Raw genomic sequence first — 17,802 nt, forward strand, 5'->3', positions numbered from 1 at the left:
GCAGCGAGGTCTGTGAGGGTAATCTTTGTGCACAAAGGTAGTGCTGCACGTCTCTCCTCCGCTGCACAGACAGCTCTCTCATCCTCTGCTCCTGCATGCAGTGCAGGGTCTCCCTCTGCAGCGAGCTCTGTGTCTGTGTGGGTAATCTCTGTGAACAGAGGCAGTGCTGCAAGTCCCTACCCTACTGCACAACTGCTCTCGGCCTCAGCTCCTGCATGCAGTGGAGGTTTCCCTCTGCAGCAAGCTCTGTGTCTGTGTGGGTAATCTCTGTGCACAGAGGCAGCACTTCACGTCTCTCCTCCGCTGCACAGACAGCGCTCTTATCCTCTGCTCCTGCATGCAGTGCAGTGTCTCTCCCTGCTGAAAGGTCTGTGAGGGTGATCTCTGTGCACAGAGGCAGCGCTGCACGTCTCTCCTCTGCTGCACAGACAACCCTCTCATCCACTGCTCCTCATGCAGTGCAGGGTCTCCCTCTGCAGCGAACTCTGTGTCTGTGTGGGTAATCTCTTTGCACAGAGGCAGCTCTGCACGTCTCTCCTCTGCTGCACAGACAGCGCTCTTATCCTCTGCTCCTGCATGCAGTGCAGGGTCTCACCCTGCAGCGAGGTCTGTGAGGGTAATCTCTGTGAACAGAGGCAGCGCTGCACGTCCCTCCTCCACTGCACAGACAACCCTCTCATCCTCTGCTCCTCATGTAGTGCAGGGACTCCCTCAGCAGCGAGGTCTGTGAGGGTAATCTCTGTGAACAGAGGCTTCGCTGCACGTCTCTCCTCCGTTGCACAGACAGCTCTCTGATCCTCTGCTCCTGCATGCAGTGCAGGGACTCACCCTGCAACGAGCTCTGTGTCTAAGTGGGCAATCTTTGTGCACAGAGGCAGCACTGTACATCTCTCCTCCTCTGCTCCTGCATGCAGTGCAGGGTCTCACTCTGCAGTGAGCTCTGTGTCTGAGTGGGTAATCTCTGTGCACAGAGGCAGCGCTGCATGTCTCTCCTCCGCTGCACAGACAGCACTCTCGTCCTCTGCTCCTGCATGCAGTGCAGGGTCTCACCCTGCAGCGAGGTCTGTGAGGGTGATTTCTGTGCACAAAGGTAGTGCCGCACGTTTCTCCTCTGCTGCACAGACAACCATCTCATCCTCTGCTCCTCATGCAGTGCAGGGTCTCCCTCTGCAGCGATCTCTGTGTCTGAGTGGGTAATCTCTGTGCACAGAGGCAGCGCTGCACTTCTCTCCTCTGCTGCACAGACAGCGCTCTCATCCTGTGCTCCTGCATGCAGTGCAGGGTCTCACCCTGCAGCGAGGTCTGTGTGGGTAATCTCTGTGCACAGAGGCAGCGCTGCACGTCTCTCCTCCGCTGCACAGACAGCTCTCTCATCCTCTGCTCCTGCATGCAGTGCAGGGTCTCACCCTGCAGCGAGGTCTGTGAGGGTAATCTCTGTGCACAGAGCCTGCGCTGCACAGACAGCGCTCTCATCCTCTACTCCTGCATGCAGTGCAGGGTCTCACCCTGCAGCGAGCTCTGTGTCTGAGTGGCTGATCTCGGCGTGCCTGCCTCTCCGCCCCTCCTCGCTCTCCGAGAGCCGTGCTGATTGCCTGATCGGGCTGCTCGCCCTCCTCTCCCTCCCACCCTCTCCCTCTCTCGCAGGACTGGCTCTGGCCGCAGCACTTCCGGGATCCGTCATCCCATTCTCCCGCCGCCGATCAGCCCCACAAAGTGAAGCCGTGCTATAAGCCAGACGGCAGCCAACCTGCCAACACTCTCTGACACTCCGTCATCCGGGAGACAGGCAGCGACAGCCCGGGCCCGGCACCGCGGCACTTTACGCACTCCCGGGGGAGGGGCGAGCGGAGGGGGCACCCCGGGCTTCCCTGCCTGCACCACCCAACAGAAAGAAAGTCCCCCCAAAACGCACCCGCGGTCCCTGGAGCGGAGGGGGCGGACACCCGGCAGACAGGCAGAGCTGGACTTTGCGCCCCTCCATCGCCACCCTGACACCCCGGGCTGCGATGATTGACAGCTGGCGTGGCACAGAGCCATGCAAGCCACGGCGTGGGTGCGTGGGGGCTGCTGACGGCGCGACTCTGACCTTCGCCTGTAGGAGAAGTGACGATATATACATTTAATTTGTGAGCCCGTGTTGATCACCTGGGGGAGCAAGAAAGGAGAAAAGAAAACACCGAACCAAGAAGGAACCGCGAAACACAATCAACAAGAATTTCCAACTCTTGTCGGAGAACGCGCCCTGGTCTTTCGGCTGCTTTATTTTCGTTTTATTTTCCTGTTTTGGGCTTTCTCGGTTACTTTTTCTGGCCGCCTTGGAGAGCATGAGAAGGCTGTAAGTGGATTTTGGGGAACAGACCAGACACGGCCCCCCGTCTTTACTTTTTGTCACCAGGATTCTACCTCTGAAAGCACTTTTTTTTGCACTGGACTGGAGGACGAGGGGCCCCGGAGTTTATTGGAGCGCAGGCTAATGGCGCAGAGGGTAGGTAGACTATACCCCCAGTTGCCCAGATAAATCCTCGGGAGGGAGGGGGCGTCCGGATAAGGGGGGCTGCAGGCGCTGATGGTTGCCAGTCTGGGAAGAGATGCGCACAGAGAGGTGACTGGACGGAGTGCACCGTGGCTGCCTGTAGACTCTCTGACCCACCCGTGCCCTGTCCGTGTCTCCCACGCTGTCTCTTGCTGCGCTCGTCTGTGTGCACAGAGAGCCCCCTGCTGCTGTGTGCGCCAGCGAGGGGAGCCGTGTTTACATCCCTGCAGTCTCTCCCTTGCCAGGGGGCCTCTTCTGTTCCTATCACATGTACAGGTCCCTTCACGCTGAACCAGGACACGACAGAGACACCAAGGGGATTGATGCGCTCTCTCTACAAACCCCCTCACCCCCCCCACTCCTCTTGTCCTAGCACTCAGCACACCGAGACAGCCAGACCTAATATTTCTGAAACTCTCCGGTCCCTCTCCTCTCTCCGGGCTCTCTGCACCCCGAGACCTCGCCTGGAGGGGCGGAGTGCCCACCCCGTGACTGCCTGCCGTGGTACCGCTCGTCGGTACGCTCTCTCCCCCGACTGTCTGTCACTTCCTGACGTTCTCTGTGCCTGCTGCCTGTTCACACACAGGCATTCCTCGCTGCCTAGGCGCCTGTCACAGGCTCTCGACTCCTGGGACAGTAGGGCGCAGCGTCTCGAGTCCAGTGAAGGGGCTGCAGTGGCGATCCCGAGGCTGCCTGCTGTTCCACTCTCACCCTGTGGCTTTCAGTCTTCCTTTAGCCCTCCTCCCTGTAAACAAGGAGGCATTACCGTGTGCAGGTAGATATTCCCCATTCACTAGGCGCTAGCCCCAGCTGCGGCCACTCCTGAGATACGAGGGCACAGCGTTTCCACTGAGTGCAGCTCTGACCCAGTGGCTATATGTCCTGGTTCCACTCTTGAACGCCCCCTGCCCCATCTGTCTGTGACTTCCTATCCTGTGTGCCTGCTGCCTGTGCACACTCAGGCATTCCTCACTCTCTAGCTGCCTGTCACGCCTGAGAGAGGAGACCCAAGCACTTTCACTGAAGGGAGTGCAGCGCTGACCCAGTGGCTGTCTGTCGTGGTTCCACTCGTGGACGACCCCTCCCCCCATCTGTCTGTGACCTCCTATCATACGTGCCTGTTGCCTGTGCACACTCAGGCATTCCCCACTCTCTAGCTGCCTGTCACTCCTGAGAGAGCAGGACAGATCACTTCCACTGAAGGGAGTGCAGCGCTGACCCAGTGGCTCCACTCGTGGACGCCCCCTCCCCCCATCTGTCTGTGACTTCCTATCCTGTGTGCCTGCTGCCTGTGCACACTCAGGCATTCCTCACTCTCTAGCTGCCTGTCACGCCTGAGAGAGGAGACTAGAGCACTTCCACTGAAGGGAGTGCAGCGCTGACCCTGTGGCTGTCTGTCGTGGTTCCACTCGTGGACGCCCCCTCCCCCCATCTGTCTGTGACTTCCTATCCTGTGTGCCTGCTGCCTGCGCACACTCAGGCATTCCTCACTCTTTAGCTGATTGTCACTCCTGAGAGAGCTGGGCAGATCGCTTCCATTGCCGGGAGTGCAGCGCTGACCCTGTGGCTTCCTGCCCTGGGTCTGTCTCCCTCTTCCTACCTCTCTTCCCCAGCTCTGTGAGTGAGCGCGACTCTCTCTCCTACCCTCTCCCAGCTCTGTGAGTGAGTGCGACTCTCCTACCCTCTCCCAGCTCTGTGTGTACACAGAGAGCGCCTTCATTCTGCTGCCGCCTTCCACAGCTACACCCGCTGCCGCCGCTGCTCCCTGGCTCTGCCCTTTTCTCTGTCTCTCTACCAAATTTGACAACAGGAATCTGGGAAAGAATTCTGCTCGTATTATGTTCCTGGTAACTTCCTTTTTTTTTTTTACCGACCTTGTTTTCTCCTCATTTTGTCTGGGGTTTCTCACTCATCGTGATTTTTTTTTCTCTTGTTTATTTCTCTGTGTTCCTTTTCAATGTATTTTTCTGATTCTGACTCTCTTCTACGCCCTTCTCCTATTTAATTTCCTTTTTCCTCATTTTCAAGAATGAACGCTTTCGATTGTCTCTCGGTGTAACGTGTTGTTTTTGTGTTTGCGTGTCCTGCGTGCCCTTTCATGCGCTTCTCTGTTTGATATTTTCTCTCATCTGACTACCTCCGTGTATTTCTCCCCTCTGTCTATCTCTTTCTTTTTTCACAGTACGATGAGTTACCCCACTACGGGATGGACGGAGTGGGGGTGCCTACGTCGATGTACGGGGACCCCCACGCCCCCCGGCCGATCCCGCCGGTTCACCACCTCAACCACGGACCCCCGCTTCACGCCAGCCAGCACTACGGGGCACACGCCCCCCACCCCAATGTCATGCCGAGCAGCATGGGGTCCGCTGTCAACGACGCGCTAAAGCGGGACAAAGACTCCATCTATGGGTAGGTGTGCGCCTATCGATAATCGATCCGTGTTCGAGTGGTGTCCCCTCCTCTCACCCCCACCCATATATATGTAGATAGGGTATATACTGCCTTTGACAGGGCGGTACCAGGGCTCATCAACCCGAGATCACACAGAACAGATGTTTGTCCGCTCAAGATCACACAAGGCGGAGAGAGAGCCGTGTCTACCCAAGATCACACGAGCTGTCGGAGTCGCGGTCGGTGTTTGACGCATACAAAACACTCTTACTTTTAAAAATATAAAAGCCTGCTTTTGGTAGAGTGCTCCAGCCTACAAGGAGCGCTTTGTTTACATTGTGGGAGTATTTAAATGGCGAGCGCGTGGGATTCAAATGTTCCCATAATCAGAGTAGATGTTACACAAATGGACAATCACATGTGTGCATGGGACACGGACTTCATGCCGGGGCGCAGAGGGGCGTTATTAAAATACATGAATTAAAGAACTCTCTCCCATCGATCGAACATACTAACGGGTGAGCTCCGCTCACCAATTCCACAGCAACGATTCGGAGTGCCCGCAGAACCGGGCATGGGAATAGAAAAGAGAATAATGTTTTAAGGCAGGAAGAGCGGCGCTTGTGTTTAACACTCGAGGAGCTATAAAATAGGAATTAAAAAGCGAAGAAGAAAGTGGTTTTCTTCTCGCGTGGGACTGCTGTCAGCCTTTTAAAAAGTGCGTTTTTTTTTTTTTTTGTTTTTTAATTTTAATAGAGGGTCTGAGGTGTATTCTGGCCAGCTCCGGGTAAAACCTCAATCGGTGGCACAGAACTGGGCAATTCATTATTCTCTTTAGGGCCCAGTTAGACCCCCGTGCTGTTCTTCAGCGCTTCACTTTGGTGAGAGAATCGGAGAGTGGCCACTTTCAGAGCAGCGGTTGCAATGAGGCACAAAACATATATCTAGCTATATAAATAAAACTGAAATGAATTAATATAATTGTATCATAATATAATATTTGATCAAGAGCATGTTCCTCTGCAGACATGTAATCCCAGACTCACACGTGCGCTGCGGCGTGGACGCAGAAAGGCGCTGGTGTAACACATGTAAAACATGCCAGATAGCATCGACAGTTATTTTTACACTGTAAACGTGTAGGGGAAGGTATCCGGGGTCTGGCTGGCAGCTGGGAAAAGTAACGGCGTGTTTCAGGACCGTTATCCTGAATAAAAAAATAAAAAATAAAGTACGGCAGGCTCTCTCCTCACCGTTGTAGAAAGGACGAGGTTTTTCTCAGTCCGAGCCGTATTTTACACGAATGTTTCATGGAGTCCGAGCTCCTAAAATGTAAAATATTGGTGACTATGTGCGCGGACACGTATATAAGTATGAAAACATACGTGTGCCTGGATATGTATAATGTAATGTTGTATTCGCTGTTCTGCAGCGTGGTCCATCGGCATGTGAGGGCAAATAGAAAGATATGTGAGCTCACATATGTGTGTATGACCACGCTCATGTATGTACTGCTCGCCCACAAACATGTAATAGCCGTATGACTGTAAATATCACTCGATTGCGTTATTTTTCCTACTCGGGTGTATGTTTATATGGTCACAAAATATGTGTATGAATATATTGTAAGGCACACATATATACTGTGCGTATAGGTGCATGCGGGCTACTCACCTCCCCGTGTATATGTGACTGCACACATGCGCGCGGGTGTTTTTATATATAATATATATTTGTACTACATGAACACAATATGCATATATAATGGCATGCATGTATAGCATAACATAAGCATTTATAGCACAGCGTGTTTACAAAGCGCATGTTTATCCGTGGGTTTCTTGGCGCTAATAGAAGATGAGCGCCCGTATGTATATCTATGTCTACATGCATGTCTGTACCTCTGGACACTGTTGCACACAGAGTGGCGTATTTTCTACGCGTACCCACACATACAGTTGTGCGTGTGTTGTGTATGCATGTTCGTAGTTCTGCATAGTCAGGCATATTTGCACAGACGCACTGAGTTATGGGCACTTCATATGTAGAGCAGCTTTTTGAGCTGGGGTCGGAGGGGCTCCGGGAGGGGGGAGGACACGGCTCCCCTTCCTGGCAGAGTGGAGAAGGGTGAACCCGAAAGCCTCGGTGTTTGCCCGGGTTTCATGGGACATGAGTGTAGCTGTGCTGTTTGCCACTTCCGGCAAGAGATGGTCACACAGACGCGCTGCGCGGCTCTTGTATGTGTAATTGAGGTACCCGCGGGGTTTCAATGTGCTGTTCACCACCCCAGACCTTGGCCCAGGGCAGCGTGTGCTCACCAACGCATGTGTCCCTCCACGTGTTCCTCCTGATTTTAACATGCTCTCTTCTCCCCCCGCAGCCACCCGCTCTTCCCCCTTCTCGCCCTGGTCTTTGAGAAGTGCGAGCTCGCCACCTGCACCCCCCGGGAGCCCGGCGTGGCCGGGGGCGATGTCTGCTCCTCCGACTCTTTCAACGAGGACATCGCCGTCTTCGCCAAACAGGTCTCCGCCTTTTATCTGCCTGTGTCCCTTCACCCACCTGAAATACCATCACACTGGCCCGGTCTGGCAGGGCACTCCGGCTCGCTGCAAACAGCCGCGCATGGTCACTTCACGCGTGTTGTGTTCAGTCCTCGTGCACGTGGCTGTAGCGTCTGGCAGGCTGCTTCAGTGCGCTTGTATGTATGGCAGGGAGTCACGGCAGTGCACCTCACCTGTACACTGTGCACTCAGAGAAATGTATGGCTGTGGTAATACACGTGTCTTTGCAGGCAGTACGTGTGTATATATCTCTATGAATCAACACATATGTGTATACATCAGCTCACTTCCTATAAATCTGTTATATATTAATTTATATAAATGTACATAGCTGTGCGTGTATATCAGTCAATAGATATTCACTAACAACAGACGCCGGTCATATTTTAACAATTGCATAATATTCTACAAACCTAAATGTGTATTGTAGTTCGAAATTACTGTTTAAAAAATCTTTGTATATTGCGTCATGAAAGAAGCTGTATATTTCTATTCCCCTGTCAGTGCGTGGGGTGTATTAAAAGGAAAAAGGCATCAATGATTTATATATATTATCTAGCTATCTATAATATATATATATATGTGTGTGTGTATATATATATATATATCGAGAGTCAGGCGACAGAGAAGGGCCACGTTGAGGCACGTGCAATAAATTGTATATTTAGGGCTAGGTAATGAGCTAACAGGATATATTGTACCCCTGAAGCCCTGCGGTCTCGCCCCCACCCCAGCTCAAAAGTCAACTGTCCTCATTTATTTTTCTTTTTTTGAATGCATTGTTTTCTACTTCTGACTTCATGTTGACCCTTTTTTGTAGGTCCGCGCAGAAAAGCCACTTTTTTCTTCAAACCCAGAACTGGACAATTTGGTAAGAATTATAAAATGTGCTCCTATTTTCGATTGGAGCATTTGTAGGGGTGACCCCCTCCTGCGCGTCTGCTCGAGCCCCAGAAATCATTGCATATCAAATCGCGAATTGAAGGGTTTTAGTTTCGAGCCTTTCCGCCTCGGCCCTTCGGGCCGCGTATAGAGCGGTTTGTGTGTGTATTTGGGGGTTCGGTGGTCTGTGCACACAAGAGGGTGTATGCACCCCCAACCACAGACCATAACCTGGGGAGGGAGTCTGCAAGAAAGCAGCGTCCAGTAACTCCCCCTTCATACTAAAGGCTTTTAAAATGGCAGCCCCCCGTTTCGGAATGGGGTGTAATTCGCATCGTTCATGCCCGGGTTCTTTTCGGGGTTGCGGGAGGAGGGAGGCGGGGGTGGTCTGTGAAGGGCTCCAAAAGGGCTTGGGTTGATCTTAAAACTAAAAAAAATGTGGGGGTCTGGATCCCTAGGTAATTACTCATATGACCTGACAGCGGGGCGTTTGGGGCTGCTTGGGGTGCAGGGAGGGGGCGGCCAGACTGCTGATGGAGCACAGCTTTTAAACCCCCTTACCACTTCTTGCAGATGATCCAGGCCATCCAAGTGCTACGGTTTCACCTCTTGGAGCTGGAGAAGGTAAGGGGGTGAGGGCCGGGGGTGGGGGGGGGGCGAGGCAAGTTCCTACATGGACTTCTAAGTGCGTGAAAGTTGTGGGAAAGTGGCCACTCCTGGACCGACAGCTCCGAGTCTGCCCCCAACACACACACATCTCACAGTTCGTGTTCTAATTCTCTTCCTACCCCCGCCCACAGCGCCCCCCCCCCCCCCAGCTCCAGCCGGGCCATGTACTGAGATGAAAAGCTCTGACCCCTCCGATCCCCCGTGCCCTTTAAATCCCGCTGCCCCCGAGCCCGTGTCCCGCTAATGCCGCTTTAGTAAATGTTGCCTTGGCTCCTAACCCCCAACTTTAAGCAAATAAATACCCGGGGAGAGGGGCGGCTGCCGAGGCTCGGGGCGGGCAGATGGCTGTAGCACAAACTGCGCCGCCCCGTGGGAGCTGCACGGACCCCGCGTCGAGAAATAGAGGCGCTGCGTGCCCACAATTACAGGCTAACTGGGACCCGAACTACAGGCGCCCATGTGCCCGAAATTACAGGCTAACGCTTCTCAGAAATGCAGGCACCCATGTGCCGAAAGTACAGGCTAACTGTGCCCAGAAATGCAGGCTTCCATGTGCCGAAAGTACCGGCTAACCGTGCCCAGAAATGCAGGCTTCCATGTGCCCTGAAGTACAGGCTAATAGTGCCTGGAATACAGGCAGTCTGTGTACAGCAGCCCCGGCTCCCCGAGATGGTCTGTACAGGCCGACACAAATACAGACTCTGTGCCCAGAAATACGGGTGCCCCATGCACAGAGTTAAAGGCTATCCGTGCCCAGCAACACAGGCTGCAGGTGTAAGGGCCCCGCGTTCACCTGCACAGGCTGGGCCTGCCAGGTGTTAGTGGTGCTCCGTGCCCACCTCAGAGCCCCTCTGCATGGGTTCCAGAGAGGGCCCAAAAGCGCCAACCTTTGGGCCCTTTATAGGCTGTGGAGATGCTTGTCAAACTCCACAGGCAGCTTACATAGGCTGTGCACACCAGACCAGCTCCAGAGAGGTGTCCCGGAAGTGAACGTACAGGCAGGAGACTGATACTGCTCCAGCTGCAGTGAGGTTCTGTACCAGCTCCAGGGAGATCAAGGTACTGACTTCCGGAAGTGAAAGTACAGGCAGTAGACAGGTCCTACACCAACTCCAGAGAGGTCAAGGTGCTTACTCCCGGAAGTGAACGTTCAGGCAGCAGACAGGTCCTACACCAACTCCAGAGAGGTCAAGGTGCTGACTCCGGAAGTGAACATAGAGGCAGCAGACAGGGCCTGCACCAGCTTCAGAGAGGTCAAGGTATTGAATCCCGGAAGGGAACACAGAGGCAGCACACAGGGCCTGCACGAACTCCAGAGAGGTTTTATACGAGCTCCAGAGAGGTCGAGGTACTGACTCCCGGAAGTGAACACAGAGTTAGCAAACAGGGCCTGCACCAGCTTCAGAGAGGCCAAGGTACTGATTACCGGAAGTGAACGTATATACAGCAGACAGGGCCGGCACCAACTCCAGAGAGATCAAGGTACTGACTCCCGGAAGTGAACATAGAGGCAGCAGACAGGTCCTGCACGAACACCAGAGAGGTCAAGGTACTGATTCCCGGAAGTGAACATAGAGGCAGCAGACAGGGCCTGCACGAACTCCAGAGAGATCATTCTTATACGAGCTCCAGAGAGGTCCAGGTACTGACTCCCGGAAGTGAACACAGAGTTAGCAAACAGGGCCTGCACCAGCTTCAGAGAGGCCAAGGTACTGATTACCGGAAGTGAACGTATATGCAGCAGACAGGGCCGGCTCCAGGGAAATCAAGGTACTGACTCCCGGAAGTGAAAATAGAGGCAACAGACAGGTTCTTTACTAATCCCTTAAAGGCCTAGGTACCGGTTCCCACGTTTGTTGTTTGAAAAATAAAACACAGCATACTCTCGATTCAGTGGCCCCCAGGCCTCTGGGCCCCGGTGTCACTGCAGCTTCCGCACCAATGAAAGCTACGCCCCTGCTCTTCCTCTCACAGCCCTGCCTTGACCTACATCGCACAGCCGGCGAGGGGCTCTTATCCTCTCACAGGCGGCCGTGCTCTCTCACAGCCGGTGTCGTGCCCTAACTCTCACAACTGGCCCTCCTCTGCCGGCCACCCTCTCCCTCTCACAGCCGGCTTCTCTTCCTCTCACAGCCCACCCCCACTGCCTCTCACAGCCGGCCGTGTTCAGCCCCTCACACCCAGTGTTACTTGCGTTTCTGACCCTGGTCCTTTTTTCTCACATTGGTGCCGCCCTTCCCTAAAGAGTAACCATCCCTGCGGCCGCATGTTCTGTTGTTTCCGCGCTCTCGGCTTTTATGCGCTTTAAACGCGTACTTTCCATTAAAGAAAATCGAATGCTTCCTCGCTTTTCTTTCACCGATTTCTTTGCCCTTTTTGTTTCCCTTTCTCACTTTGTTTTGGTCTCCCGTTCTTCTTGTTTATTTCTCTCAATTCCCCCTTTTATTCCATTTTTCTTTTCCCCCCTTCCTCATTGTTCTTTTTTTTATTATTTTTCATTCGCCTTGTTTCTCTTCTCTTCTAACTTCCATCTAGCCGTCATCTCTTATTAAACCGTCTCATTGCTCCAACCTACTCCCCCCAGGTCCACGAGCTGTGTGACAACTTTTGCCACCGATACATCAGCTGCTTGAAAGGGAAAATGCCCATCGACCTGGTGATTGACGAGCGGGAAGGCAGCTCCAAGTCCGACCACGAGGAGCTCTCGGGGTCTTCCACGAACCTGGCCGACCACGTAAGTGATGGATTTAGGGCCTGTTTACGGCCCCTTGTTTACTGCCGTAAATCGCAGCCGCTGACAGTTTCATCTGCATGCCGCTCTCCCCCGCGCCGCCCGTTCGCTTTCTCTTGTTTTCTGTTTTTGGGAGTCCGTGCTTGTGACAGCCGAGCCTGGTGTGTTTACCCGTGTGTGCGGGATTCGGGGTGCGCAGAAGCGCAGTGCCCAGGAATCGTTTAGTGCTAGTAACATCGGACTCAAAGTTTGCGGGTTGCATTTATTTAGTTTCTCCTAGAATTAGCCTGCGAGGGAGGGAGGGGGCCTGGCGGAGCAGCCTTTGTGCAATTAGGGTGACATAAGTAGTGTTCCATAAAAGTGCTCAGTGGCAGCGGCGTGACACGGTGCCAAGCGCCGCGAGCGTCTCCCGCTACAAGATCTTAACCTTTCATGGGATGATAATTAGCAATGCATTGTGGGAAGCGGGAGCAGCATGGCGGCTCCCCCTAGGTGAGTCGGTGTCTCCTAGAAGCGGGGAGCGCTCCCGAGGTTCTGGGGCGCACTCGCGGAGCTCCGCGGTTCGGCGCCCGGTTCTGGCTGTCTTTGGTTTTCTGGTCCGGGGTTTGGGTCGGATGGTTCGCGAACCGCCTTGATTGTGATCTTGTTAAACTATAAAATAACAAAACCCAGATATCTCTGGAGGTCGGAGCTATTGTGTGCGTGTGTCTCTGTGAAGCGAGACGCTGCTGATCAGCGGTTATTTATACGAGAAACGCTCCCAGCGGCTTAGGGATTTGCACATTTTGACTCAATTGAATGCTTGAAGTGAATGTAACAGTTTTTCCCGCAGTTGCAATATTAATGTACTGCAATAGTTGTGAGGGTTTAGCGGAGGTGTAAATTTTCCAATTAAACTGATGAAAGCGCACAAGTGCTCCCTGCGTGCACACGGTGGGTGGAAACTGAAATCTAACAAAATGCGCGCCTTTCACGTGCCAGTTACACGTGCAGCAGGAATGTTCTACATGCTCCATTTGTATTCCGAATTTAATCTGGTTTTAAAAACAACTCTAGTTTGCTTGGCTTGGTTTTAAAGTAACCCACTTAAATTCTATTGTGAAATTTCTATTATGACTTCGATCTTGAGTTTCTCTTGGGGAATGCACCTTTTAATATTTACTGTATTTTTTTGTGAACACGTTGTGTGCAGATGAAAATGTGTTAGAAGCAGGAAAGTATGTCTGAAATTATTGTTTTATTGAAGGATATCTTTAAATGCTATTATTAGCAATTATTTTTCTTGTACAAATGGTGGTTTTTATAGAGCAGAGCACGGGGTCGTGGTTCTTAAATTGTAACATACGTTTTTAATATTCCTCAAGTAAATGGAAGTTGCTGTGTGTAAAAAAAAAATATATATATACCAGTGTATATTTTAGAAGATAAAAAAGTGACATAAGATAAAATAGCATTTTTAAGTAAATTTCTACAACTTGCAATTTTATTTTATTTTTAAAAGCAAAATGCTCATCGTTTTCCAAGGCTACATATTTCATAGGAAACTAGGAGCAGAGCCGGCTCATGTTTGCGCCGGGGAGATTAGGTAGAAAAGCTTGTGTCGAGGCAGGGCAGATGGCAAATGCGCAAGCCAATTTGCTGTGCCCTCTTGTAAAATTTAAATTCAAGTACAATAATAGGGCAGGGTTGCATGGGGCTAGCTGTTCGATAATTTGGCCACTATTAACTGGCTCCCAAGACTGTGGGCCGCTCCCTTTGCCGCAGCCTCTCCAACGCCCTCCAAAATACTGCCATAAATATGAGACCCCATTAATCCTGGTCGTGTTTGGGTTTCTCACCTCATTGCCTATAGCAATCTAAAGCTTTTTGTTTCAAGGGCACTGGGGCTAAATCCTTTTAGGGGACCCCCCCTGCTATTTGTTTTGAAAGGAAGCCATCATGTGTGCAGCCAGGACTCCAACTGGGGGACGGGGAGTCGTATCACACATTTTATATTTATGCGCCGCGATATGGGAATCTCGACACAGTGCTTGTTTTTATCACAGTTTAAAAAAAAAATGGAGTTTTGTGGCCTGCTTGTCACTGATCACATTTGTGTGCTGGCTAGGTGTGTAGCAAAGGTTGGGAAAAAACATGTGTAATCCATGTGCTCAACTCTTGGGTGTTGATTTCACAAAGGAGACACATTTTGAACTGGACATTCGGCAACATGACTGCTTTTGTCAACATGCAAATGTAGCCAATTTAGGACTCCTTGCACATTTTTTCCATTTGCTTTGATGTGCATATTTAATATGTTGCCTGGGGCCTAAGGCTTATTTGGCAAAACTTGCTGTAGGCCGGATGAGAGAGAACTTGTGTTATGTTGTGTTACAGGGGTTGTGTTGCGCACACTACTCTAGAACAGTCTCTGGGCTTGGAATCCTGCTCATGCGGTTCCTTCCAAGAATCCCCCAAATTGCTGGGGATAGCTGTACAAGAAGGATTTAAGGACCCTTGTACATACGCATCTATCGACAACATTTCCATCAGAACCCCCCAGTTGGGCCGCTCTTGTGCGACGTTGAGTCTTGCGTCTCCGTTGTGTTTGCGCGGGGAGCGGTGGAGGCACTTCAGCTGATTGGGCTGTGAATAATGACAGCTAAAAAGACATATACTTTAATGTGTTGTGTGCTGGGGTATTCCCTTGTGCAGGTGACAGTTTGGTGACAGAAGGCTGACACCCCAAAACACATACGCCGCTTCCCTTATTAAAGGTGTCAAACTATATCAAGCGACTGCCTGGGTGAGCGGGAGGGATGGGCGCCCAGGATATTAAAATAGTAAGAACTGAATTTTGGGTTTCTTAAGAAGAAAAAAAATTATCTGGCGGTTGAACCACGGATTGGAAATGCACAGCAAGTTTCTGGTCGATGCCTTTGAAGGCCCTTAACCTACAATTTAGTGGGCTTTTAGAATGCTTCCACCCCACATCATGCATTGGGAAATTTCTGAAAGTAGGCCCGGTTTTTGCTATACTGTTTACACCTCAAGTAATAACACCAGATAAAGATTTCAGAATTGGCAATTTCCTAAATTTTGTAGATTTTTGCTCTTGAGCTGGGTTTGTGTCCATAGATTGGACTATAACTTTATTGTCCACAGTAACAATGTTATTGACAAAGTATATTGGCCAAACTACAAACTGAATTCTACCTTGGCTCTGAAATAAGGTTTTATTATTACCCAACTAAGATGTACCAATTTGATCACTTTCATGGTGTAGGCGGATGGGTTGGGTGTAAACGCAGGTCTGTTTGGCGGCCACACAACCTGCGAGCCATCTCACAGGCTGCCTCCTAAGCGTGGCTGTCACCGGTGAGCCTAGTTTTCCGTTCTGTTTCTATAAAGTAGCGCTTTGTTGATGAGTTGGCTGCAATGGAGCTCTCGGTGAGTTAGTAACGCAGTTATTTATTTTTTATACTCCGAGCTAGGAGGGCCTCGCAAGTTTGCGGCACTGTAAATAACAGCATTTTGCTATTACCTGTATAAGGGGGTCTCCTCGTATGCCCCTTGGGAGGCCCCATGGAGCTTCAAACTAGCGACCTGTATGTTGCGCATAGATATCCGCAGCCGGCGCATTAAGCTGCAGCAGCATGTTATTTATATAGTTACTTATTTTGGAGTTTTGTGTAGCACCACACACCACCAGGGTCACCTCAGAGTGCTCAAAGAAAAGCTAACAGATAAAAAAAAAAAAGAGGGAAACTAGGGGTTCAGCCAGTTATGGGCAATGGTCGTAGAACCAGCATTCACCGGCCACTCCACTTGTAAAGGTAGATAGATGTCTGGTCAATGGCTCTGTTGAATAATTCCATTTTCCAGTGTTTGCTGATGTACAGGTATTTAGAAGTGAAGGGAAGGACTTTCCTTAAACAACCCTGAAAAACACCAACAGGCCGAAACATCAGCTCCGTTGAGGTTGCACCAAGCAGCACGCGTCCCTCTGTATGTAGTGTTGTCGCTTTACAGTACATTGGCCTGAGCTGCCGGTTTGTGTCCAATATCTAAACCAGTCTTCCAGATCCGGGGATCTGCCTCGCAGGAAAAACTATATTTTTATGCATTAGATTTGTAGTGTGGAGAAGTATTTGGTTTTCTGTTTCTCACAAATTTTAGTTGAAGTGTTGAGCTCATAATGAACATACCGTTTTTTGCAAAAGAGTGTTGCGTAAAAGGTTTACCACGCCTAAAGTATATTATAATTACATAATGTAATTGCATGGAGTTGTTCACAGTTTTATTGCTATTTTTAATAATGATTCACCCCATTGTCCATTGCACTGCAAAGCTATACGCTTCCTTAGAGTTTATTCCAAATGTGCCCTCTTTCCTGCTGTGTTTGTGTTTTGTCTGCTCTTGTATATTTTTTTAGTGGGGTGGGATAGGGTGAGCTAGTTTGAAGTATGCCTTTCAGCACTCACTTTGGTCACTTTGGTCTCCGTCAACGTTCATCATAGTATGCTTCAGTGCCTTGCTATTTTTGTGAATTATATTTCGGGCACAATATTTATGTCAGTCGATATTCTAAGTGTGACATTCTAGGACCGTGCCGGCATGATGGGTAGGGTTGTTTCCTGTCTTTTTCGGTGTTTTCTATGGCCTTTCTCTGAAAACTAAGGCTGCAGTTGGAGAGCTGGATGCACCCAACAGACAGTGCCCGGATGGTGGGAAATCAAGGGCAGAGCTGTGTATTGTTGGTTTAGGAAATACCACAAGGGCAGCATGTTAGCAGAAGCCTAGAGAAAAGAGAACGCATTCTGCGGGAGCTGGACTCCCAAGCAGGGCAAATACCAGGTTCACAGCCTGCCCGTGTGCTGTTGCCCTTGTTGTTGTGTTGTACAGACTTCGGTTTTGTCTTTCTTTGGGTTTATTTTTGTTCAGTCCGTCCACTTTGATATGTTCATAACCTTGCCTTAAATTGGAAAGCTGTAATAGGCGTTCATTGACGTCCAATCCATATTGATTAAAAACAGAAGATCCCTTCCGGTATTGGTGTTTGCCACTTACTCACTTATGGGGTAATTGTGTTTTTTTCTGTGTTAGTAATTCCATTTTTTAATTTGTGTGCATGTTTTTTTGTGTGTATTTTTTTTCATTCTATTAGCCTACACATTGGTGCAGCGTTTTTGGGCGTGCGTGCGCTGAAATCCAGGCCGAGCAGAAAAGCAGGTCTGCAAGTCGGAGCTTGCGGAGCCCTGGGTGGCTGGAGGGAACATTATTTTGTTAGTCATTGGAAACCCTCTGACTTGGCAGGTCCAAGGTGCCGTGGTGGCAGGTGGTTTAACTTTGCATGCGTCCGTGTGTTTCAAAACTTTGATTTAAATACTCGGCACAAATGGCCTATTGACTGGTTTAGAAAAAAGTAATATATACATATATGCGTGTGACATGTCCCAGAAGTGTCAGAAATTCTTACTGTTACTTCAACGTAGCTGGAGAGCGAAGCTGGAGGAGAGAGCGCGTAGCCTATATGTGTTTTTTTTAATATTCAGAACATTCAACTTCTTTCCTGAATACGAGCGCAAGGTAGAAGACGCTCCTTAGGGAGCGCGCTGTCCTTCCTCGCATGCCTGGATTTAGATTAAAATTGTCCCACCACAGAAATTAAAACCATATATCATTCTGGCCGAGGAAGCGGAGAGATGTGGAAGTTTTGGAGAAACCCTTTATGGAAAACAGATAATCAATAAACATGTTCAAGACTCTAATTCTACAAGAATGTAAGAAAGTAATGATTGGAAGAGGGGCTTCTAATAGACACCCATATCCCAAAGGGTATAAATGCAGAAGAAGAAGTAAGTTTTTCAGAAGTAATGTGTTTCATGAGCGAAATGTCATAATAGAAGACATGGAGAAGGTGAGCGAGGAGGCGATGTTCAGAGGACGGAGAGACTTAATAGGCACATTAGAATTATATTTTATTTTACTCAAAATTTAGTGACTGTGTTAAGCAACTACATGCCAGAAATGGTGAAGGCCAAAACTGTAAA

General features: G+C 50.3%; 1 protein-coding gene across 14 annotated transcripts in view; it reads left to right on the top strand.

Annotated features, from left to right (window-relative positions):
- Window positions 1-1,656: 1,656 nt before the first annotated feature.
- The window catches only part of MEIS2 (Meis homeobox 2), a 304,133-nt gene continuing 287,987 nt past the window's right edge, over window positions 1,657-17,802 (top strand). For 2 of the 14 annotated variants that reach the window (XM_085627333.1, XM_085627336.1), the window contains exons 1-6: window positions 1,661-2,485; window positions 4,716-4,945; window positions 7,308-7,449; window positions 8,309-8,359; window positions 8,944-8,994; window positions 11,624-11,773. In XM_085627333.1, coding sequence (XP_085483459.1) covers window positions 2,474-2,485; window positions 4,716-4,945; window positions 7,308-7,449; window positions 8,309-8,359; window positions 8,944-8,994; window positions 11,624-11,773 — 636 coding nt within the window. In that variant the 5' untranslated portion in view covers window positions 1,661-2,473. The other 12 variants (XM_085627330.1, XM_085627332.1, XM_085627337.1 and 9 more) reach the window with 10 other exon arrangements.

This window comes from Triturus cristatus, chromosome 9, assembly GCF_964204655.1.
Source record: "Triturus cristatus chromosome 9, aTriCri1.1, whole genome shotgun sequence".
Lineage (NCBI taxonomy): Eukaryota > Metazoa > Chordata > Amphibia > Caudata > Salamandridae > Triturus > Triturus cristatus.